Source organism: Gavia stellata, chromosome 4 (assembly GCF_030936135.1).
Source record: "Gavia stellata isolate bGavSte3 chromosome 4, bGavSte3.hap2, whole genome shotgun sequence".
In the NCBI taxonomy this organism is placed as follows: domain Eukaryota; kingdom Metazoa; phylum Chordata; class Aves; order Gaviiformes; family Gaviidae; genus Gavia; species Gavia stellata.
In genome coordinates this window covers 36,285,964-36,310,569 of record NC_082597.1, presented here as the reverse complement: position 1 = coordinate 36,310,569, position 24,606 = coordinate 36,285,964, and the positions used below count along the sequence as shown (strand labels likewise).

The window sequence follows — 24,606 nt, the reverse complement described above, 5'->3', positions numbered from 1 at the left end:
GACTAATTCAAGAGAGCAAGAACTGTGTTGGCAAAGAGCAAATTGGAGTTGAATACATGTAAATCAAGGCTGCAAAGTTAGCGCTATGGGCTGTCAGGAAAACATACATTTATGGCATGGATTTATGGGCCAGTAGACATACGCTCTTAATCTATCTACTGCACATGAATGCAATGTATGCCTTTAGAGTCTCATGTGGATCTGCAGCTATAAAGTGCAAAGATAATTGATGCAGTGCACTGCTGCTACAGTACATTCCTAGTCACACAGAAAACATTAAATAACATTAAGAATAATGTTTATATTAATTCAATACTAAATTGCAAATTTATGCTGTAATGTCTGAAAAAATGGAATAAAAGAGATTCTTACCTCCTAGAGGAGGGCCTATGAGCACAGGGCAACATTCCACGATGGTGACAAGTCCAACCGCACTGGAAAATCTGGCAGCCCCAACGAGGTCCATCAATGTCTCAAAAAGAACGCTGCTAACCATTCCAAATGCAAACCCAAAAAATACAGCATATATCACCAAGCCAGTGTAATTTGTTGCCAGAGGGCACAAGATATGACAGATGCCATTGTACAAGACAGCAAAACTAAAAAAGTACTGAATCTTTGGCCGGATAAACTTGGAGTTTGCTACGAGTCCCATCGAAGGCCTAGCAAACATGTCTACAAAGGCTAAGATAGATAGCAAAAAAGCAGCAGAATATTCATCAATTCCCTTGTGCTTGGCATAAGGAGCCAGGAATACTATTGGAGCGAAGAAACCGATAAACATAATGACATTTCCTGACAAATAGATCAGAAACCCTCTGTGTTTGAAGAGGGACAGATCTAGGTACTTATTCATAGTTTGCCAAAAAGACTTCTTGTTGTTTTTGTGCAAGGTAGAATCTCCTGTGCCTTTTTCAACATCTTTTTTCACAGGAGGGACTGTTTTCGGTCCAACAGGTCTCATGAGTGACCCAGCCACACAGCAGTTCAAAAGAAGTCCTCCCAGAATGAGAAAGCTTCCTTTCCAGCCAAATGCATTAAAGAGGAATTGATTGAGAGGTGCCAACGTGCTCAGAAACACTGGACTTCCAGCCATGGCCAATCCATTAGCAATGGGACGCTTCTTATAGAAATACTTGCCAATCATGGTCAAGGCAGGCTGTAAGTTGAATGCTAAACCCAGACCTAAAAAACACATAAAAGGCAGTATTATTGAAGGTCATGCACTAAAAAACATATCACACCTCTTTCAAGTTATTTTTAAAATGACCAGTATCTAATCCAGTGATTCCCAATGAAGACAGAAACCAACTAGCATCAGAGAACAAAATACAGCTTCATTGCTGTCCATGTGTGTTAATGCCAAGACTGTGTCATGGTGGCATTCTGCCATTTCCCCCTGTAGCACTGCAATAAAAGCTAAAACTCCTCGTTGTGTTTCAGCAATGACAGAGACAGGGGAATCACAGAGGAATGATAGTATCAGTGCCTTGACTCACCATTTTTATATTTACTAAGCTATAATGCAATTCTCTCTTGGCTCATTTCACAAAAGTTATTAAATGTCACCTCGGCTACAATGAATGCAGGGTTTATTTAAATGCATAAATCTCCTCATTTCTTATTTCCAGCCCTATTTAAGATCAAACTTGTGTACAAAAGTGGAGCTTAAAATGGCTAATCATTCTGAAGCACTTTTATCTCCACTTCCCCAGGTATGGAAGTCACTATTAAAGGTGGAAGAGTTGTAAAGGACATGCATGGGAGCAGACGACCCATCCACATCAGCTGACTGTATAAGCTGAACCTCTAGGCCTTCTCTCTGTATTAAGATATCTAGGCAATAAAGTCAAAGTAGCTATGCATTTGCTGAATGGCACAGGAGAGAAGTTTTCTTCTCTGATAGGCCCATTCCTGCATCCTGACTTTATTCTTTCAGTGAGCCCCAAGTTTAGGAGCTTTAAGAGCTTTAAGAAATAGTCACTGAACAAAGAAGGACTCCTTTAGTCCCATCATAAAGAAAGATGAGCTTGAATATAGGAACAAGCACTATCTCATTCATTTATTACCTGCCAATAGTTCACCTTGCTTGCCTGCCTTATTCTGAGGAGGTAGTTTTAAAAAAAACCCCACAACTTTTGATAAGGAAGTTATTTAATTTGCTGGCTTTATGATCACTTTGGTGCATTGCCTTAGGCAATATCCAGGCCTTTGATGATATATGAATAATTTTATTTGGGGATTGACACTGGGGGATTTTAAACAGAAAACTGTTGAACTGAAAGTTGTTATACTTATCTGTGAGAGTATATGTATGTACAAACCTACAGAAAGCTGGTACTAGCTTTTGTATTTTTACTAGAATTTTGCTAGCCTCTGCCATGCCGTTTGAAATGCAACATGATTGAAAGCTAAAAGAATGAATGTGAAATTCTACACAAATGACTGTAATAAGTGCTGTCACGAGCCAATCAATTTTTATACCATAATTACACTGCAGTGTGGAACAGTACATACATACAGCATTTATTGAATAAAATCATCAGTTGTTCCTGAAATATACTAAGAAATAATTTAACATCATACCAGCTAATTTAAAGGATTAGATAGTTCAGCTGAAATGAACTGATCTTGCTACCTTCTTGGTTTGCATTTGTACAACGCCTTGCACAGTGGGTTCTTGATCAGTAAGGCTCATTGGTAGAACAGTATTAGAAATAATACAATATAATAAGATATGATATGATACGATACGATACAATATGATACGATACAATATGATATGATATGATTATGATGTGATGTGATGTGATGTGATGTGATATGATATGATATGATATGATATGATATGATATGATATGATATGATAATCCCTTTTAAACAGGACTCTTACCTCCAACGACACCAATACATACATAAAGTTCCAGGACACTATTGCAGAAAGAGGAAGCAATCATACCAAATGAACACAGGATACCTCCTGCTATCATCACAGGCCGGCTACCGTACTTATTCACCAAAATGCTGCTTATGGGACCTGTCGGTGGAAAGAAAATACATTAACAGGTAACAGGTAACTCCATCATACATGTCTTTGTGTTTAGGATATGTTGGAATGCCTTACTCTTCCATCCCAGAAAAGGTTTAGCTGTTTTTATACTGATTTGTCTTATAAATACGCTTTGTGAGTTTGCAGGCACATGAGCCTGGATGTGGATAAATTGCCTCCATGACAATATAAATATTGATTAGTCATGGAGATGGATCAAAAGATTAAAGACATCAGACAAGCAAGAGGGATTGTTACAGTTCACAAGCAATCAATACTGAGATCGGTCAATGGAAGTTTTGAAAGTGCAAGGACTGAAGAATTTCAAGTATGAGGCAGATATCAAAACTCTACCTACAGAGCAGTAGGAATCTCCAGGCAAACAAACTAATAATTGATCTTAATATTGTAGCATGTCCTGGACCCCTACTTAAAACTACACATAGACTTAAAAATATTGTCAAATCAAAATGTAAATCTCTAGCCCCTGAGGCTCATTTTCCCTTACCTCATCCAGAAAGAAGTGTTAATGGGCAGTAAGATGACTATAGGTTGTCTGGGAAAATCTAAGATGTGGTTTAGCATAAAGACCTATAAACTTTGAAAATACTGCTATAGGTCCATTTTTCAGTTTCAACTGCAATTCAGTTTATGGTGTAATTATGTCCATGCTAAACAAACAGTTAGTGTGCAATTTAGCATGACATGCATTATATGTTTTTTAAACGACCGTGACGAGAATAGATGGTGTATTACATATCAAGATTAAGAGGTTGTCAAAGCTCTTTAGGTAAACCTGCATACCATCTGACTGTACTATATTTGGCCCAAACCATTACGAATAGTCTTGTTTTTGCAATAACTAAACTTACGCAATTCAAAAGTTAAAAAAAAAAACCATAATAAAAAGTAATACATTTCAAACTCAAGATAAAGCAGGCACCTGGCATAAAGTGGAATGCCAAGATCTGCATCTGATTTCACTGCAAATAATTCACTGTACTGGTAACAGTTTTAAGTCCTCTCTTTATAAATATCTAAAGGAATAAATGCCAGAAACTCCACAATGTGAAAAAGCCCAATCCAACCAAATTTAAGTGTATTTTCATAGGTACAGTGTTATTTTAGACTCCACTGTTTGAATTTCCTTAAAGGTATTAAAGTATTATTATGGATGTACTGTGAATGTTGATTACTACTTGCATATCAACAACAAAAGTCTTAAGCATATGCCAAATGATCAGTTTTTAGCTTACTTCCTTATGGAAATAAGCTTCTACAATAGCGTTGCCCTGTGCCTGCCCATCTTTTCTAATAGCTTGTGAATCCAGAGGTCAGTTTGAAATTAACTTGACTGAAAAGCAAAGATTTGAATAATGTTTAGATCTTTCAGTTTGTGCATTCATTAAATCTCTTGGGTCACAAGGAGTCTAGGGCAGCATCCATTTAAAAAGGAAGGTCCCTGTCCAGACAGCACAGACATTGGCCAATACACTCAGCTTTCCACCAGTAAAAGTAATCTATCTTCTAGCCCAGGCAGCCGTATCGTTCAAGGTAGGTGGGTGCACAGAGGATAAACAGGGTGGCTATTTTACTGGGAAGGTAAAGGTTGCTCAGACTGAAGGCATTAGGGCTTTACCTTATAGACACACAAACATAGGAGACCAGGCTCTGCTTCTCATTGAACTGAAGTTCAAGCATAACCATATATTGAAACCAACAGACTCAAAAATCCACAGCATGGAATGGCTCACCAAATATACAATAGACCAGATTTATTAAAAGACTTTAATTCACATATGAAACACTAAAACATTTTGCTGACAGCTTATATTATGAGATACATAACACTTCTTTATTTCCATTTGGGGGGAACCATTGAGCACAACAGTGATGAGGTGGGGTTTCTCCTTTGAGGCCATATGGAGAAAGCAGTGAAACATGAAGGACGGACAAATTACACTCCAAACACTTCCTAAATATATCACACTTACCTCTCCTGTCTTAATTAACTTGTGCTCTCGTAACTATGCTGAAGCATAACTTCAATCACAATTTTTTTATTTATAGAGCTATGTTTGGACAATCAGTAGTTTGGCTCATGTTTGAATTAGAAAGAAAGCCCTTTTGAAATATGTGAACAATGCAAATATTTCCTCTGGGTCAAAAAAACCCCTTTTAACTTGAACTCTTTGTTTAACTCAAAGTAAAAAGTTTCATCCCTACATCAGTTAATATTTATATTTTTGAAAATAAATTAAATTAAATTAAAGGCAATTTTCTGAAAAAAGAAAGTTTTAATTGTTATAATTGCTAAACACAGTAACAGTGTTTCACTTCAAAGATACCAAAATAATGATTTTCTAAAATTATTTTTAAGTTCTTTTTCCTGTGATGACATGGAAGTAACAAAATTGTAAATGAAAAATTTGTGTAGTATCTGTTAATATTCTGACCTCCCCCCAAATTATTGCTGTAATAAATGTTGCCTTGCTGTAGTCTTACTTAAAATGTTCCTTTGCTGATCCTTGTAAAATATGTAGGAAAGAGGCATCATAGCAGGTAAATATTTGACCATACTATTTACAGATTTATTCACTACAGGCAGCACCTTGAATTGCACCCTTACATAAATGCTTCAGTTATGATGTACATAGACCTATTAGCAATCTGCTTCTTTTCTCATTAAAAATGACAGCGTGAAAAGCCAGAATGATAGGTGTGAGACCAAATGAAAAAGATGAGGTAAATCCACACATAGCAGACTATCAAGTGTTCGAAAGAGAGGAATGGCATTAAAAAAGATTGTTGTGCAATATTGCTATATTGTTAGCATTTCAGATAAAACTATGGATCAAAAAGACAGCATTGCACAGCACTGACAAAGTTTTCCAACCATAATCAAGGAGAAAGATGAGCTCTGCTGTAATATTCACCCTAGAAGAGTACTGACTGTAATAACCATATTTGTTAATACTGTGCCATCAATCCTTCCTTCCTTCTCCTGTAGAACAGGAAAATAAGCCAGATTCTTGTTTGTTTAGGGGCTTGGGGAAGAGGTTTGTTTTTAGTGTTTGGTTGGGTGGGTTTTTTGGGGGGTGTCCAGAAATGGCAAGTTTAGTTGTACAGTCCTTTAAGGGAGATCATTTTGCAAACAGTTCCTTATTAGGAACAAGAAAACCGGACCTCTGTGGATGTTAACTGTGGCAGTTAGGCCAGGACGGTAAGTTAGAGCTTTTCAGATCAAAGCATGCAGTGACAGCCTCACCTACAAGACCTGTTAGCTAGAGGTCAAATATGGATGTATTAATTTAGGTAGGCAGTGGATGAAGACACCAGGGGAAAGACAAAGCTGACTGATGGGTGTGAGCTCTGTACTTTCAAATGACCTAAATCTGGAATGTATTATGAACTTAAAATTCCTTTAAACGTAATATTCTCTTTGGGATTTTTTCCTTAAGTTAATGATGTGTATTTACCACCACAGCTCCATTTAATTTGGGGTTTTCTTTTAGTATATTCCAGTATTTTGATTTAAAATTTGTGCATGTGGGAAATACTAATTGTTCTATAAGCCATAAAGTTAGTTTAAGCTTACTCCCTAAGTTATCTAGGAACCCTTCCAATCTGATGAATAGATTAAACATTTCTTCTGACATCTGTGTATATACTTGGTTTTGGAGTCTCATAAAATGATGCATATTCATACCTTAACGTATATGAATCTAAATTCCAGCTGTTTGCCTGCCATCATATGTTTTATAGCCATGCACAAATTTCATCTAACAGCTTCTACAATTATTTAAGCAATGCTCACATGCCAGCATTTATCTATATTTCTTGCATATTTTTTCTTTTTAGCAGAAGGAAGATTAAGCTGTTTAAGTACTGTAACACTGCCAAAATTATGCTATACATTAATGCACATTAATGCACTAAAGGACTGCTGGAGCCCTGAGTCTACTTTCCCAAAGCCTGAAGTAACTACATAACAGATGTTAACACAGGAAGCCCACAAGAATATTTACTCTGATCTCTCCCTTAGCACCTACAAACCATCAGCCACAAAAGACTACGCACTCCCTAATCCAAATTTAAGACCATTATCATAATATGCTAACAGTCTCCTGGCTGTATTTTTGTTTTATATCTTTCTGTTTGAGGCAAATGACCAGACTGTGAGAAGGAATAAGACAGCAACTGTAACTGGTGCCACTGAAGAACAGTTTCAGGAAGGGCTGCGCAGCAGGACACAAATGCTTTAGAAGACGACAAGAAAAAACAGCAGCTTTTCACATTCTTCGTCATATGTCAAGGGAAAGATGGTAAAAGTCATTTCAGCTATGTGAGCAAAGACTGGCTCATGCATTTGGGAGCTGTTAATGATGTTTTATACAAAGCCTATAATAATGTGACATCTACGTTCTGTTTTGATGGCTCAGCAGAACATTTCACTTGCTCGTCTGTATTGTGCAAAACATGAGGACAAAGCTGCTTTCGCTGGTCTTCAGTGAATGCCAAGACTTCTCAGAAGAAATACACTGCTTACAAATGAGATTAATTATTTCTTACAATAACAAAGGTAGCAATAATCCATATTTTCCTCTCACTACCATGTTTAACTTTTCAACCAGCATTTAAATCTTCCTTCTTCTGCTAAGCCATACTGTCGTAAATGAAAAGCAATAAAAAAGACTACATAACTGAATAACAAGTAGATTTAAAAAGCAGATGTTTGAAGAAATAATTACTTTTTTCCCCTTAAAAGATGCACAATGTGCTAATATGGTTTAAACATAACTCAAACATTAAAGTTTCTTTTTAAAGAAATGTGCTGCTTGCTATTTTTGTGGAAATGAATAGAGGGCTGAAACTATGCACTATAAATTTAATATTCCTTCTCACATAGCTACATTCTCAGAGATACACACACACTCATATACACACATCTATCCATTTATTTGCTTTTTTCAGCCCTAAGAAAATATACTCTTCAAAAAATGATCTGGCTCTGGAGACAATGCAACAACTTTATATCTAGTATCTCTAAAAGCTTAAAGGATGCAAACCAGATAACAATATTTCCATTTCATAATACCTTGATGTAATAGTACAGGCAGATCAGTTTTAAGGCCATGAAATAGAATAAAGGAAGATTTATTTGGCATAAAATCCATATCTTGCTCAGCTCTGAGGTAGAATAACATTTATAAGTCCAAATGTATTAGGTACACTCCATTAATTTATAAGAGGAAGAGAATCTAGGACACTAGAATTCTTGCTGCCTTTTCTCTTTTCATCAATTTTTTTCTTACCAAAATGAAAAAAAAATATATTTACATTAGACAGTTTTCCCATAAATTGACACCACTTTCTGTGAGGAATGAAAAAATGTTCTGCAACTTAAATGTATAATAAATGGTCAGAATGGTTACAATACTAGGGATTGGTTTGTAGCGGCACGAAGGTGCCATAATTGTCTTTTATGTCTATAATGAGGTAATCTTTGGGTCTATTCTGTATTTATATTCACTCTAGGAATGAAAGTTTCTTTAAAATTGTATAATCTAGGGTTTAGTATTTTGTTTATTTGTCCTGGTTTGATTTCTCACTGCTATAATACAGTGATGTAATTAAAGATCATTCACATCTGTAATTTGTTTCATATACAGCCAGTGTATTTATGCTTTTTATTTTGCTACCTGCATTATTTTTAGTATGGAATTAGAGATGAAACTTCTTGATATAAAGGTAATTTTTTAAACATATATTGACAATATTTTCATAGTGACATTTTTTTAAATAAAGTGAATTGCTGAAAGGAGTTGAAAATAAATGCAATAATAATATTTCAAGTTGCACTAATGCAATATTGTAGATTGCATCCTGTCAAATCAAGTGATTTAAACACAAGTACATTTTCAGCCATCTGCTCTGCAGAGTCAATGCAGGTATCTTTCCAGTACAGCTTTATTTTTTATTTCTGTTTCCTACAAGGCTGGAAAAGCCTGAGGAGCTCCAATAATTAATATTAGAATAAACTACTTGCTAGTATCAGTCAGACTTCTTTTTCTTTTTTTCTTTTTTTCTTTTTCTTTTTTTCTTTTTTTCTTTTTCTTTTTTCTTTTTTCTTTTTCTTTTTCTCTTTCTCTTTCTCTTTCTCTTTTTCTTTTTCTTTTCCTTTTCCTTTTTCCTTTTCCTTTTTTTCTTTTTTTCTTTTCCTTCTTATTTTTCTTTTCCTTTTTTTTTTTATTTTTTTAAACAAAATATAAAATCCACTTGCAGCAGCTGATCTGCTTTGTTTGGAAAAGAATCCCCAATATTTGGCTAAAGTAGAGCCTTATTTTTCGCTTTAAAATAACTCCTTCAATGACAAATGCTTTAAGCAAGTACTTAGTACTGCTGTTGGAATGTCGTCTCTGGCATCCAGCAGAAAAGCAATTCAAAATTGATTCTGATCATGTTTAAAACCTGTTCATTAAGTCAGAAAATGCTTTAAAAATATGCTGCTTTTCTCAAGCAGGAATAAATCAAAATACCGAGCATTCTGTGACAGTCTTATCTCTAGTTAAAAAACCTTTGGCTAAATACTTTTAGTACTCTTGGATAGGCATTTAGAACAAAATCCAAAAAAGTATTGAGGAATTTGAAAATGTTTGGCAGTATTTTTTTTTCATTTCATACAACATTTACAACTGCCTGCACTGATTCCATAAACCTGTAGTAACCTTGACAGAAAGCAGAGAGAAGAACATGCTTTTGCAATAAATATCACCAAAAAGAAATGGCTAACATTGAGTTAGGGTCGCCAAACTATGAGTTAAGATAGCTCAGCAGCTGAAAGTACAGCATGCCGGGGAGCAAGCAGTCAGTCGTTCAACCATCCATCACACATTGCTCACCACTTCCCCTCTAACTACATTTCTTCAGTGTCATTACCCTGAATTCTCACTTGTGTCCTGAAGAATCCTTAAATTCTATTAAGTTTCTATCTTTTGATTACTAATGAGGATTAATTTGACCTTCAGACATTCCTTAGGACTTTTATAAGAAATACAGTAATCGTGTGGTAACCCATAGGCTGATGGCAGAGCGCCTCAACACACTGGCTGCTTCTTCATGGTTCCTCCTCCCAAAAGGTTACATCTGCTAATTTTGAACTGATGTGCTCAAGTCAGGAACACATATGTCTGCCTCCAAATATGAGCTGTCTTTTTCCTGCAATGTTCAGAAGAAACAAAACAAGTGATCAGTGGTGCTGGTGCTTGCTCTAAATGTATTGGTTTTATGCAGATATTACAGATCCTTGATCTGTTTTGGTATTTTGGGGTTTTTTTCCCAGTGATACATCAGAGAAGTGAACCAAGGGCATTACATATTTTGATTAAAGCTGTTGTTTGGCTTACAGGTTTTTTTCTTGTTTGCTAGGGTGCAAATGTGTATGGAGTTATGGACCATGTAATTTAGAAAACATCTTCAAGTTAGCAAATTACTCTATATCTATGAATTTTAAAAAGTTGGAAAATTGCCCAGTTTTTAATCAAGGAGTAGCCATGCTGATTATTATTTACATGGATACATATCAACGCTTTATATTAATTACCTTTTGCATGATCTGCTACAGAATTTTTTTCATGAAAGGCTAAAGCACTTGATCACAAAGCAGAAGACTTTAAGATGATTTATGACATTTCTTTTGAAATTAGCAATATGAAACTTCATAATATTTAATAGGAAATTAGTGTAATTCTATGAGCTGCTGAACACTTAGCAGTTTTCAGAAACATTTATGGTCATTGACTACAAAAAACATTTTGTCCCAAAATTAATTGCCCAAATTTCACGTTGACACACTTATTGTGAAATGAAGTCAGATGCAGCAACATATTTCAGCATTTTTTTAAACTTTCCTTATATTTGTATTCCAGTTACCTTCAATATCACTGAGTAAAGTGAAGCCCATACATACATATTTGCAAAAACTAGTCTTTCAACTTGGAAAAAGGCAAGAAACAAGAGAGAAGAAAGGAGGGAACAAGCTAATGACAAGGTGGAACCAAAGCACCTGTAAGAGAGATGCATATAAATAGAGACATTGTAATACCAGGCACATATTTTTCACAAAGTGGCCTGCATGCCTCTGTAATGGGGATAGATGGAAATAGCATCGTCACATGATATGTGCATCGCAAATGGTCTTCTCAGAAAAATGTTCTTTTCTTCTCAGAAAACCAATGCAATCTGCTTGTAACTTAAGCAGTAAATGTCATGTGGTGTATCAACGTGAACATTAGAAAATTCAGGTGCAAATATGAGGTACTTGGAAAAATTAATGAAAGTTTCCTGAGGAAGAAAAGACAATGAATTTTAAAGCTTAGTATTTAACCACACTTAACTCCTCAGGACTTCATAGGCTTGCATGAATCTAAATTTAAAACAGCTTTTCAGACTCAAAAAATGTGTTGGGGTTTTCACTTAAATAGTATTACTGTTGACACATACAATGAACCTGTGCCATTAAAGGTCACCTCTCCTTCAAATGAAAAACCAAATATGGACTTACTCATTTTTCCTCTCTGCAAATGCGGCAAAGATAAGAATACTAATATATAAATATTAGTAAATATAATTCTCTATAGCAGTAGTTAATATGAAGGTATTAATAATAAACTTCACTAAATTTATATCCTTTTCAGGGTTTCACCAGGAATTTCAGGAGGCATAGCTCTAAGTACAGAAAAGCTCCAATAAAAATATTTAGTGGTTTTCTTCCAGAGGTCTCATCCTTGAAGTATTATCTATTCATCCCAGTGGCTGCTCCTTCTTTCTCTGTGGATGGTTGCAAGTGAAAGACTTAGTTCAATTTGGTAATATCTGTGTTTGGGCACTTGTACTGAAAGAAGCATCACACTTCTGAAAATATTAAAATAAATCATATCTAATATGTATGCTTTCAGGGAAAAAAGGAAAAATAATACTAATCTGAAAGCAGAGGTTCATTTACGGCTATCCAGTATTTCTACTAGTATTTCTACAAGTTTTTCTATCTCAAAGATAAGCTTACTAAAACACTTCTATGCCCATAGAGACTACATATTCACACAAACACACACAAAAACCAAAAAAACCCACCACTTTTTCTCATCTGGATTTCTAATGATATAAATGAGTTGTTTTTTCCTGGGATAATAGAAAGTACTCATCCCATTATAAGCATTTTTCACCTGGAAACTTCTGAACTCGCTCTTTCAAGTTCAAAGACCTTGAAAATTTGTAACTGAGGAAGACTTAGTGTTTAGTACTCTGTGCCTTACGAAAGCAGATTACAATATATAGCTATAAGACTTCTCTTTACAGCTTGCTAACTGTGTGAACCAGATTGCCAAAGAAGTTCTGTATATTCTGCTGTTACAAAGGAGGATGATTTTCTGTATTGTTGCAGATCATAAAACTGAAAAGAAAGACAGAGGTTACAGTATACCATTGTCACAACTACAATTATAGCAACTTGAAAATAAGAGATATGTTGTTAATCTCAGAACTAATTCATGGGGAGAAAAAAAAAGCAACAAAAAACCAAAGAGTCCTTGCAAATATTTATTTTAATTCTTCATAGACATTTTCCTAAACCATGTTATTAGCTAGTTACAAATATTTCCCTTTTTTCTTTCGTCCTCTTTGAGGAATGACTGTCTTTCCTACAAATCTGTGTATGCAAATGTTCATTACTCATCACTTCCTATTTATTATTCCCTATTATCATTCATTATTTTTATACATGTATTTAAAAATCTCTGGCTACTTTTCCTGGAAGCAGAACAATACTTTGTCATTTGAAAGCCTAGCAGACATCACAGAGAGCAAAAAGTCATAGCAAACACTTTCAGAAGACCTTGCACAGGTTATTTAGTAGTTCTTATGAATGCAAGGTATGTTCTCTCCAACTCAAATCATTACATTTTTCATATAATGCATTCACTGTGAAAAATTCAGCCAACTTTAGTTAAGATTAATATTGTCATTTGGATTTCTCTGTCTTCTACAAATTGCCCATCATATTAATGTTCATACAATATCCCATTTTAACCCTGCACATCATCCTACAGTTTATTTGTTTTCTTCCAGAATAATATTATAACTAACTCAACTTGGTAATGATTCCTTATATATTGTTATAGGCAATATATATTGCCTATATATTTCTCTGAAATTTCAGAGAAAGCACAAGATACATGCTTCTTCCTAGTTGCTCTTTTATCATATTCCTTTCTTGTCTCAATTTTGCACTGTATAATTAAACTTCAAATTGAAAATACTCAATCTACTACCTATGATGTTTCCGTGGACCACTTACTTTGAATTATGGATCATGAGTAGATCATTAAATCTCATCTAAATATTCAGAATATATGTAATGAGAAGTATAAATCTGGATGTATTTATAACTTGGAAGTGTCCTGAGAATTCATCATACTTAGGTCATCATCAATATCACTGTAAGATTATTTCCAAATGCATTTGCTATTTAATACATATGTATCATTAAGCTTCAAATGTATTTTATAGAAAAATCTTTCTAAAACATTATTTTCGTTATAAATGTATTTTTAATAATATCCAATCAAATGCATATGGTGACTTTCAGTGGTAACAATTAGAAGCTTCAGAGTGGGAATTTCCCCAATTCCTTTACAGCCTATAAATTAGATCATGTCTGAAGAGCTGCATAAGGTAAATAAATATATGTGAATGATATTTAGTTGACAACATACTAGGGGAACAGGAAGAGGGTGGGAGGGGGGAAGAGGGAAGATCACAGAATCACAGAATTACTAAGGCTGGAAAAGACCTGTAAGACCATCAAGTCCAACCATCAACCACAAAAAACCACCACCATGCCCATTAAGCCATGTCCCACAATGCCTTATCCACACGTTCCTTGAACACCCTCCAGTGAGGATGACTCCACCACTACCCTGGGCAGCCTGTTCCAATGTCTGACAGCCCATTCAGTGATGAAATTTTTCCTAATACCCAGTCTAAACCTCCCCTGGTGCAACTTGAGGCCATTTCCTCTTGTCCTGTCACTCGTCACTCAGGAGAAGAGACCAACACCCACCTCTCTGCAACCCCCTTTCAGGTAATTGTAGAGAGCGATGAGGTCTCCCCTCAGCCTCCTCTTCTCCAGACTGAACAACCCCAGCTCCCTCAGCTGCTCCTCAGAAGACTTGTGCTCCAGACCCCTCACCAGCTTCATCGCCCTTCTCTGGACACGCTCCAGCACCTCAATGTCCTTCTTGTAGTGAGGGGCCCAAAACTGAACACAGTATTCGAGGTGCGGCCTCACCAGTGCTGAGTACCGGGGCAACTGGAGGGGAAGTGAATTTATTTGTGTTTCGAAGATATCATACAAAAAGGGAACTGAGCATTCTCATTAGGTTTTGGCATCTAAGGTATTTAGAGTGTAAGTGCAGACAACGGTAGTACATTAATGGGATCATACCAGGTACAGAATTTGCATTTTTCCCAGTATTTTGCAAAAGGGGAGACTGAGAAACTGGGGTTGGGGGGAGACACAACTACATTCAGTTGCAAATTAAGAGTGAGAATCTTTGGGGGGTTCGTTTGTGGGGGTTTTTCCTGTGTTCAGACAAGTGAAAAAATAGCATGTATGTATATTGAGAAAATCTGTTTAATTATAGAATGAGATGCAAAGTAACACTGAATATTTTGTCTTCCAGGTCAAAAAGACTACAAGCAATACAAACTGTTCAATGGCTAGAAACATGAAGGAAAAAAATCAAAACTAGAATAATGAAAAGCCAAAAGTTATCAAAAGATTATCCTCTTGATCAACAATAGTAACAAAATTATGTGATGTTTTCCATCTTTCAACGCATTTCTTGATTTCAGCTGTGCCTGAATCAGTAGCCTTTATTACATCCTAGAGGAAGTGGAACCCTTGGAGACCACTTAGTGAACAGGTCCAGAATTCTGAAAGTGTCACACAGGTTCAGATCAGAACCAATTTACTTAAACTTTACATAACCCACATTTAACTGCTTTTTAAAAATAATAAACTTCAGGAAAATATTTACTGATTAATCAATAATTTAAGAATGAGTTCTAATCTCTTCTCTCGTTCTTTTTTTCTTGCTTCTCCCTAGCCTTTTACAGCAAAATACACATGCCTGAGAATAACACTCGATCCAACAGAACTGAAAGAGAAATCAGATACATTTTTTTAATCTATACATTATCTGAGCGAATGTCAGTTTATCTTTGCATATTCCCATACCCATCTCACATACTTTTTATCATTGGAGTTGAATTTGTTATCAAGTTGACATTTTTAGATTTCCATCCACAATGGCTTTACCTGATGGGTCTTTCAAATTTTAAGATGTTTCCTATATATAGTCACATGGCATTTCTTTTGTGGACTGGATCAACAAATACACTTTCCATGGACTGTAATCAACCAAAACATGATGACTTCCTTTAATGAGGGGGAAAGCATGACTTCCCCTATAAAAACAATATTTCATAAAATATAACCAAGTAAGGAGTGAAAGAATCATGAAAAATTAGTAGAGAAAGCCTAGAACTTAAGCAGTGGAAAAGGAATATATTATGAGGGAGTTGGGCAAAGGTCTTTATGGCATTTGTGTTTTGCCTGGACTAGAGAGGAAACAAGATGTATAATGTTCTCTACACAGTCCTTTCCCTTGTAGCAGCAGAGGATACATCTCCATAGACAAGGTCTTCTGAAAATGGGGAGGTGGAGGAATGGGGCAATAGGGTGTGCTTACAGGAGAAGCAAGTATTTGAGCTTGCTGCTAAAAGGAACATGAAGTGGCTTGGTGACCTAGTGCTATCTTATTGCACTTGGAGATAATATTTGTGTGGCTTTTGAAGCAGGCATATTTTCTTACCTAGTGTGAAGAAATAAAACAACCCACCACTGGCAGAAACCTTATTCTCCACCGAGTAATGTCAAGTGGCTTACTTCTAATAATAGTGATGCATCATAAATTCAAAATAAATTAGTGCCCATTAAAATATAGGCTTCTCATGATTTGTATTACAGATGCTGCCTAAACATCATGCATTCCTGGAGCCACCTTTCATCTCAGGAGTTATGTTGATATTCTTCAGCCAGAACATATTAAAATAATCCAGTGAAATATACCCACTTCTGCAAGGATTTAACCTGTGTGCCTGTGAGGAGAATATTACTTAGGTTTACTAATGAAAGGTTTATTTTCTTTCCACAGGAGGAACTATTTTTCTTTAGTAAGTTTTAATACATCTTACTGAAAAGCAGTTGGTTAGAAAGTTGACTGATCTAGGCAATATGTGTATCTGAACACCTTGTCAGGTAAATTTTTTATAACATCAGGAGAAATGATCCAGAAGAAATCCTATGACACAAATTTGTTCTTGTCTTAATCCCATATGCCACTTCAGCTCTGTTTCTCTGAGCATAGGGTCAAGTGCTTTGCACTCAGGTTACTGTTTACATTTGAGTAAGTAAATATGAAAAGCTTCTAAATCGCAATGGCAATGGTTTATATAACCTTGCACACTCTTTGCACAGGTATAAACTATGGCACTGTGTGAAAGACAAGAGAATCACTCCCTCATGTGCTATCTTTGTGACATACTATTTGATTTTTAAGGAACGATACATAAAATTAGAACTATCATTGAATGAAACACTCTTATGCTTCAACATCCATTTTATTCCCAAGCTGAAATAAAAATTTCAAGTCTCAGAATTTTCAGTTGAATTAAAACTCTTCAAATAAGTCACTCTGAAATATCTCAAATGTCTTCTGTCATACAAAAAAATAAATTAGAAATATAACTATCTGGCACTCCCATGATCTAATTCTTCCTCTCAGCCTTTCAAAATAATTGCAGACATTCTGTTTCAGGTCATTCAGTACTATATTGCATTTCATTACCAAACCATCTTAAAAAAATTGCAGCTCTACAGTTTGTTAATTTAGTACAAGCCCGACTGCTGGACTGTGTTGCTCATTATTGTATATGCAATCACATAACACATTGGACCTCACTCTGAGATTAATTGCCCCATCACATTCTGGGAGGTGTAGTCCCTCTGCAAGTCCAGCCCATAGGAGAGAGGGGTTTATGGGTTTTTTTGGTCAAACTTTTTTTTTTTTTAGATTTTCTGTAACTTTCTATGATAATAAAAATGTATTAATCAAAAAAGATTATTCAGGCCATCAGCCCCTTACAATCATCTGTAATGCTGACTACATTCTCTTCTCACTGAGAATCATGCAATTTCAGGTCACTACCTGAAATTGTTGCATAGTTTATTGCTTCAATGAATAATATCAGAACAATCCTTACAGTCACGGTGCCTGATTTTCCACTCCTCAGTGCACTTTGCAGCACTGGAACTCTATGGAATACAATAAATTAAAATTGAAGTTAGGAGACTCATACTTAAGGTCAAATTGTACTGTGTCCTTCAATTTTTGTTTTTTATTTATGAAGCAGAGATAAGCTTACTGACAAATATGTCAAGAGTTTAATCAAATGATTACTTTAATAAAGTGAATACCGCCAGTTTTGCTCAAATACTGTAAATCCTCAAAGCTAATCTTCTATATTTTATTTATATTTTATTTTGGGAAAAAGGCATGAATCACTTATGGATAATAGCTTTCTGAGGTTGATATAAATAAAAATGAGATTTTAATGAATGCCTCGGAACACTTAAGTCATTGAAGGTACACTGTCAAGAGATCTTGATGTTACAAACACCTATGGATAAACATATTTTCATAAATACAAAAACATGTTTATATGTTGACTTTAAGCAGGTGAAAAAAATATTTTAACTTTGAAATTTATGAGATCACTAAGGTATTTAAAATTAAGCACATATTGCAGGATTAGCACCACAGTGCCCATACTTGGAATGGAGTCCCAGTCAGGTATTTTACATGTCTAAGAGCCTAACATCGTCAGTTATTCCTGTCATTCCTCACTATGTATATCAATGGATCTGTTGTAAGTTTTCCTACTGTCATTTTTTATTTTTGCCAGTGTCACTAGCCAAACTGTCACTCTAGAACATTTGGCTAGAAATTCAAGGAAGACCTGCAGATTCACTATATGTAGCACATGACCTAAAGATTCTTATCAATAACGTAGCTATTTTATTTTAATTCTTTTATTTTATTGCAATTTGCTGGGCAGATGTCTAGGTAAACTAACTAAATAACTAACTACCTAACTAAATAAAAAATCTTATTTATTTTACAAATAGAAAATCTTATTTCACCATAAGTAATGTCATGCTGCTTCTCACCAGCTTTAAAACCTTATGTTCCTTAATTAAATGTTTCATGGTAACAGATAAAGTCTTGGTTTCTTATGGATTGAATAGTTCCTGCAAAGACAGTCTTTAAGTAGAATATCCAGAAGTAAAACCTCCTGCACTTTGTTTATTTTCTTGCTGCTCTGGAAATTACAACTATTCTGATTAGAGAAATAGCAACAGATTCAGCTACTTAATTACACACACTCAAAGCTTAGGAACATCACAATAAGGGGGGATTAATTCTTCCATTTGGGTATATACCCATAATTCAAACAATTTAGAACAGCTTTTCTGAGTGAAATTTGACTTCCAACGACACAAGACTACTCCCCTTTCTAGGGAAAGCCAAACAGGACAGCCACCACCTTCTCTTGTGACAGTCCTACACTGAAAGCCATTGCAGAGTCTTTGGGGAGTCCTGACATTAAGTCATAACCTACAATGTAGAAAATAACAAGAAGATAAAAGCTAGGACACATCTGCAAATCTGGAAGCAGCATGTGCCAGACTGTGAAGCTCGTTCTTGTAAAAGAAGAAAAAATTTCAGTCAAGTTAAGTTCTATTCCTGGAAAAGCAAAGGAGTCCTCCATAGGAGAGCACTATGAGTAAGGTTTGTACCATGACAAAATTAGTACCACCAGCTGATACTGATAGGGAAGTGTTTGAGGATCTTGTTACAAAGAGGCTGAAGTGTATTCAACTTTCAAATCATTCACAGAACAGAAGAAAATATACCAGATCCATAGATTTCTATCAGCTTATAATCAGCTACAAAAGAATGTAAACTTGGTCAATTATTAGACAAACCAGCTATTCTCCCAGTTATATTTTTTTCTTAGCTGGTGATGGAAGAAAGGGAATTATGGGTATGAGGAAAGTCATTGCAAGATTAGAGAAGATTTACGAGAATTACTACCCATGCAACACACAAAGGGAAGATTAAAGAAGAAAATCAAACCTTAACCAGAACAAACTCAAAATCACTAACTATGGGTGTGCATCTCTAACAGGAACGTTCTTAGATTTCAGGGTCTCTAGGGAGCAAAATATAATGCATTTAGTACAGGGCAACAATCATGTAGGGTGGCATCACCTCAGATTTGTGCAAAATGGACATCTGAACTCTTCCTCTAGATTCCTTTAGCACTCAAAAGACAGAGAAGTCTTTCTCAAACATGATTCATATGACGTGTTTTGGGCATTTAACTTAGGAAGGGATGAATCAGAAATTTCTGTTTTTATTGACTAACAACAGAAGATGTCTAGACAACTGGATCAGATGTAGGTGCCTATGCTGAGGAAGACTAAACACATGAATCCTGTCCATATAATCACTAGTTATTATTGTTAAAAAGCTGTAAGGGTATCACTACTTCCTTCAAACTTTTCTAAAAGTCAAAGCACTTAATGATAAGTTTCAAAGCAGTACACATAGAAAAACAAACAGGGCACATGTTGCCATCGTCAGTGGGAAAATATTGCAAGAAGTGTTTGAACTACATGAGGAAATCAACATCTTATTTCACAATACAGTCTCCTATTTTAATCACAATCTTTCATTTGGTAGTCTAGTCATAGTACATATTCACCTGAACAAAAGTCAGGTAAAACTGCAGGGAAAATGCTTAACTGTTTCTTGACAATTAAAAAAACCCTGCCAAAATTTGTGGAAAAGAAACGTAAGCTTTTTTTTTGTTTGTATGCACCAATGAAACATATATTACCTACTAAAGCTGCAGTTGTTTGAGCTCTTTGACATATGTAATCTTAATAGAATATCACTGTTAGATGAAAAGGTAAGGTTCTGACTGATCAAAAACTCTTCGTATGGTATATATGTTTACCTACATATGTCATATGTGATCTCTGCAAAAATCTTCAAAACCAGTTAGTCAATTAAAAGTGTATTTCAAGTAATCGTAAAAGACAATTTAAAACCACCTCATTCTTTGATTTCCGTAGTTCCCCTGGCATCAGCATAAACCTGTCACTAAGTCCCTGGTCCACTTACCTCTGTTAGCGACTATAGATCTACATATCTTTATGAATCACAGCAAAAATCTAAGATGTTGCCATTTGATACTGGCTTAGAATATCTTCTAAACATAGTACTACTCTGTTTCCCTTGAATATACCCTTCAAAATAAACAAGGGAATAGTTCTTAGACATTCCAAAACAATGGACCAGTAAAATTCTATAATAAGTTCTTTGTAAAGTGCTGGGTTTATTATTTCATTTGAAGTGCTGGTGTGACTACAATGGTATACACAGACTTTTCCTTCCCCGCAGTACTTCTCTGGTATCTGCTTAAATATCTCATGATTCCCAGTTGTGCTAGACCATTGTTTCATTACCTTTGAATTATGCGACACACATCACAAACACAACCATTGTATGATCCAGTGATATGAAAAACTATATGGGAACTAATCCAACGTTATTAGTACACATAAAATAAGCACTCTTTTGTCAAAGATTTACAAGCTCAACGAATATATCAAAGGCCTGAGTTTATCCCTTGATATCTTTCTTAAACAAACCCAAAGTTTTAGCCCCTTAGAAAATGTATTTTGTGATGCGTATTATTTATTATTGTTTGACTTTGACCCATTACTTGAAACTAAGTGGGAGAGAAAAAAGAATCTTCTTTGCAGGTAAAAAAGCTGTCAATATTGATTACTTATAGAAATCCCTGGCTATAAAACCAAATGAAGACCACGACAAATACAAAGCCTTAAATAGGAAAAGAGTACTTAACTGATGTTCATTATGTAATCCATGTTGCCTACTTGTATGTAAATGAGAACTTAGTAAAGGGCTTGAGTTAATTAAATTTAGGTTACCACAAATATTTCTATAATATGCATCAAATCATTACTAATAACCTATGGTTTGGATACTGAGAGAGCTTTGGTGAAGCACAGTGGGAATCCTTTGTCACGTAATGTCTTTCTGACAATTATCCAAAATTAACATAAGCGTACAATAAAAGACAAAAAAGCCTTACTTCTCTCAGTGGCACCATGTCCTGAACTTTGAGAGTGGCTTCCTGAGTGTGGCTCAGTAGATCCCACTAAACACTATGTTTCATGAAAACTTGACAAAATTGGATCCCCAAAAGGCACTGAATGTTTCACAGTTAGATCTTATCTGTTCAGCCAAACATAACAAGTTGCAGAATAAAAAAACAGCTTGCTCCTGTAGCTAGGACAACAAACCTGTTTATAAAAAATGTATAAAACCATCTACAACAGATCTGCTTTTTTTCATCTTTCTTCCCATGACCATTTTAAAGAGTGTTTTCTAAACATTAGGGAAGGTCTCTGTTTAAAACAGCTATTGCTACTGCAGAACTCTGCCCTACAAGGTACGGTTTTACTAAAACTCAAAGCCTTCCAAGAAATGTAAGAAGTGGCTGTATTACCCTTCAGAGGCTTTATCAGACTTTCTTAGCATTCAGGTCTTCTTTTTTAGAAACTGAACTACTGTAAATTTACAATATTTTTGTTACTCTTGATACCTCTTTTTTGTACTTATCTCCATTTGATAGTAAGATTCAAAATGCTCTGTTCTTGTGTCACCTCATTATGACTTCTTTTCCTTTATCTGCGAGTCTGAAATTAACTTGACATAGATGTTTTACATATATTTTAGGCTAAATGTGAAGCATTCCCTCATGCCCATGAGGCATTCAGGAAGTTGATAAGTTCTGCTTTCAAGGACACTCTAAATGAGGTTATTAAAATTCAACATTTTGCATATTCTGATGGAGAAAAATGCTTGTCCCTGGCAACAAAGGACATAGGTCAATTTAAGAAAGTTTCTCAATCTCCTTATCCATGGCCACTGAATTCCTTGTGCCAGTATTTGTAAAACCAAAATAAGAAAATGTTACCAGGGAGGAAGAAAAGTCTAGGAGCCCAGGTCCTGTCCAAAAGTGAAAATCCATAACCATCTGTTGTTTGTGTTACATGGATTTTGAAACTGTCATCTCCACTGTGCAAGTCATTTCATCTTCACAGCAATATCACCAAAACACCCACTGAGATAAATTCACAAATATTTTGAACATGCCATATGATATGTTATTTTCCAAATTAATATTTGACAAAGTCAAAATGAGAACTTGTCTATAAGTTACTTTTGTGTCGTCACCTGAAAAATCCTTTAAGGGTTTGCTACTGTTTGGAAATACTTAACCTCAAACTTGAATAACTTAAGAAATACAGAAGAAGAAAGAGGAAGCTATTAAATGTTGCATTTTTTAATTATAAGTGTGTTTCGAAAAATGGTAATGGCCACTACTTACCCTTATCTTTCTTCAAACACACATCTTTCTTCAAAAGGGTTCCAAAGGTGCATTTTAAATTATTTACTTAGAAATATAATCTAGAATTTAAATGGACGTTTCTTTTTGGAACTTCAGAACAGCAAGACTACCCCACATTTCACAGCTGCATATGGCTTGAAGGATTTATCAGCCCTCAAGCTAATCTCTGTAACGCAGTGTCATACCCAAAAAGTTATTTTGGAAAACAAAACAAAACAAAACAAAGCAAAGAAACAAAAAACCCCAACTGAAATTGTCCTTGGAAAAATGACAGAAAAAGAGTTAAAGACAAGTGAGTAAACCAATTGCTTTTTCCCTAAGGAAATCTAAAACTCAAGGTCAGCTGTGTCTGAAATCACCGGACCTGTCACATGGCTTTCATAGCTGCCACTAAGGCTCCTATTAAACCTACACTGAAAGCAATGAAAACATTTTTACTGGAAACAGATCGAGCTCCAGTAAGAAGCTCCTAATCACCTTTGGCTGTTAATGCTGTGCAAAGTGAGAGGTGCAATTTTGAAAAAGAGAAGAATGAACTGAGAGAACTTGAGGTCAAATGTATTTGATCTTTTTCTTGAATTCCTTAATGCTTGTGTGTGTTAGAGCATAAATATGGCTCTATAAGTATATGAATACATATACATATATAAGAATACATACATGCACATACATTTTATATACATATGTGTTCATACACACACAGAAACATAGGTTGCCCTGTCAGGATAACTCAACTAATTACATTTTATGCCAGCTTCTGTCCTCCAGTAATAAAAGTTTGGTGGTCTCAGTCACAGTCCCTTGGGTGTAGGAGTCCATCACAAAACCATCAACCTTAATTTAATACAATTGACAGTCTCTGCTCAAGAGTGGCAGAAGAAGGAGTTGCCATGGAGACTGAACTATTGCTCTTCTCCAGAGGATGCTTTTTTCAAGCTCAGGCTGAACCGTAGCGGCTGTGCAATACCTGTAACCTTGATCATATCACAGAATCTTTCTTTTTGGGATGGCTTTTTAGGAAACTCTAACAAACATCCAGGAGAGAAGGGGGGGAAAAAGGGAGAACTTAAGAAAACAAACAAAAACCATTAAACAAAACCAACAAAAGCCAGTATGAAAGTGCATATTATGCCAGATTGAGAGAGAAAAAGAGTTTCTTATTGATTCGATTTATCAGATTTGTCACCTCTGCTTAGTGCTTTCCTAACAGGGTGAATGCTGTGCTTGACCTATTTGCTGGAATTAACCAGGACTGCAGGAGACCATATGGATTGCCAGATGGTCTGCTATAATTTAATGCCATTTATTCTAAGTATGAAGTAAGTGATAAACCTAATTAACATTCTTTTAGCTCCTTACTGGATGCCTTTTATTAGTTTGGGGTTTTTTTCCTCAGGTATTGAAAGGTAAGTTAATACCTTGTTACTGAAACACAGATGCCAGCTAATTACTGCAAGAGGCTGCAGCCTCCAAAGTGAAGAGTGTCTGCACAGACTCTACCTTATTCACTGACCCCACTGTGATGATTAATAGGTTCAATGCTAAGCTCTAATGAGGATGACAGATCTTAAATGTTTTCAGGTTACCTTAATTAGTAGTATGATGAACAGTGTTCATCGCAGACGTACGTATCACACTTCATAGTAAACTATACACCTTGTACTCATGGTCTGAACGTGTATTTCGCATTACAGCACATCAAATGCTAAGGACTCAAACCACCTTCAGACAGTAAAAACAATGGAGTGACTTCCTTCAGAAATGTTTTTTCTGATTGCTATTTCATAGTCTGCCAGTGATTGTCTAAATGGCCTATTTTTTAGGAAGTGGTTCCAGAGAAGCTATGGCTTCAAAGAGTGTTT

General features: G+C 35.4%; 1 protein-coding gene across 2 annotated transcripts in view; it reads right to left on the bottom strand.

Moving 5' to 3' along the window:
- SLC16A7 (solute carrier family 16 member 7) overlaps positions 1-24,606 on the bottom strand; it is a 90,336-nt gene that overhangs the window by 9,822 nt on the left and 55,908 nt on the right. For both annotated transcript variants that reach the window (XR_009483950.1, XM_059815919.1), the window contains exons 3-4: positions 2,894-3,037; positions 373-1,185 (exon numbers count right to left, since the gene is read on the bottom strand). Coding sequence is in view for 1 of the 2 variants with exons in the window: in XM_059815919.1 (XP_059671902.1) it covers positions 373-1,185; positions 2,894-3,037 (957 nt within the window). In the remaining variant the exon portion in view is untranslated. The remainder of the gene's footprint in view (positions 1-372; positions 1,186-2,893; positions 3,038-24,606) is intronic.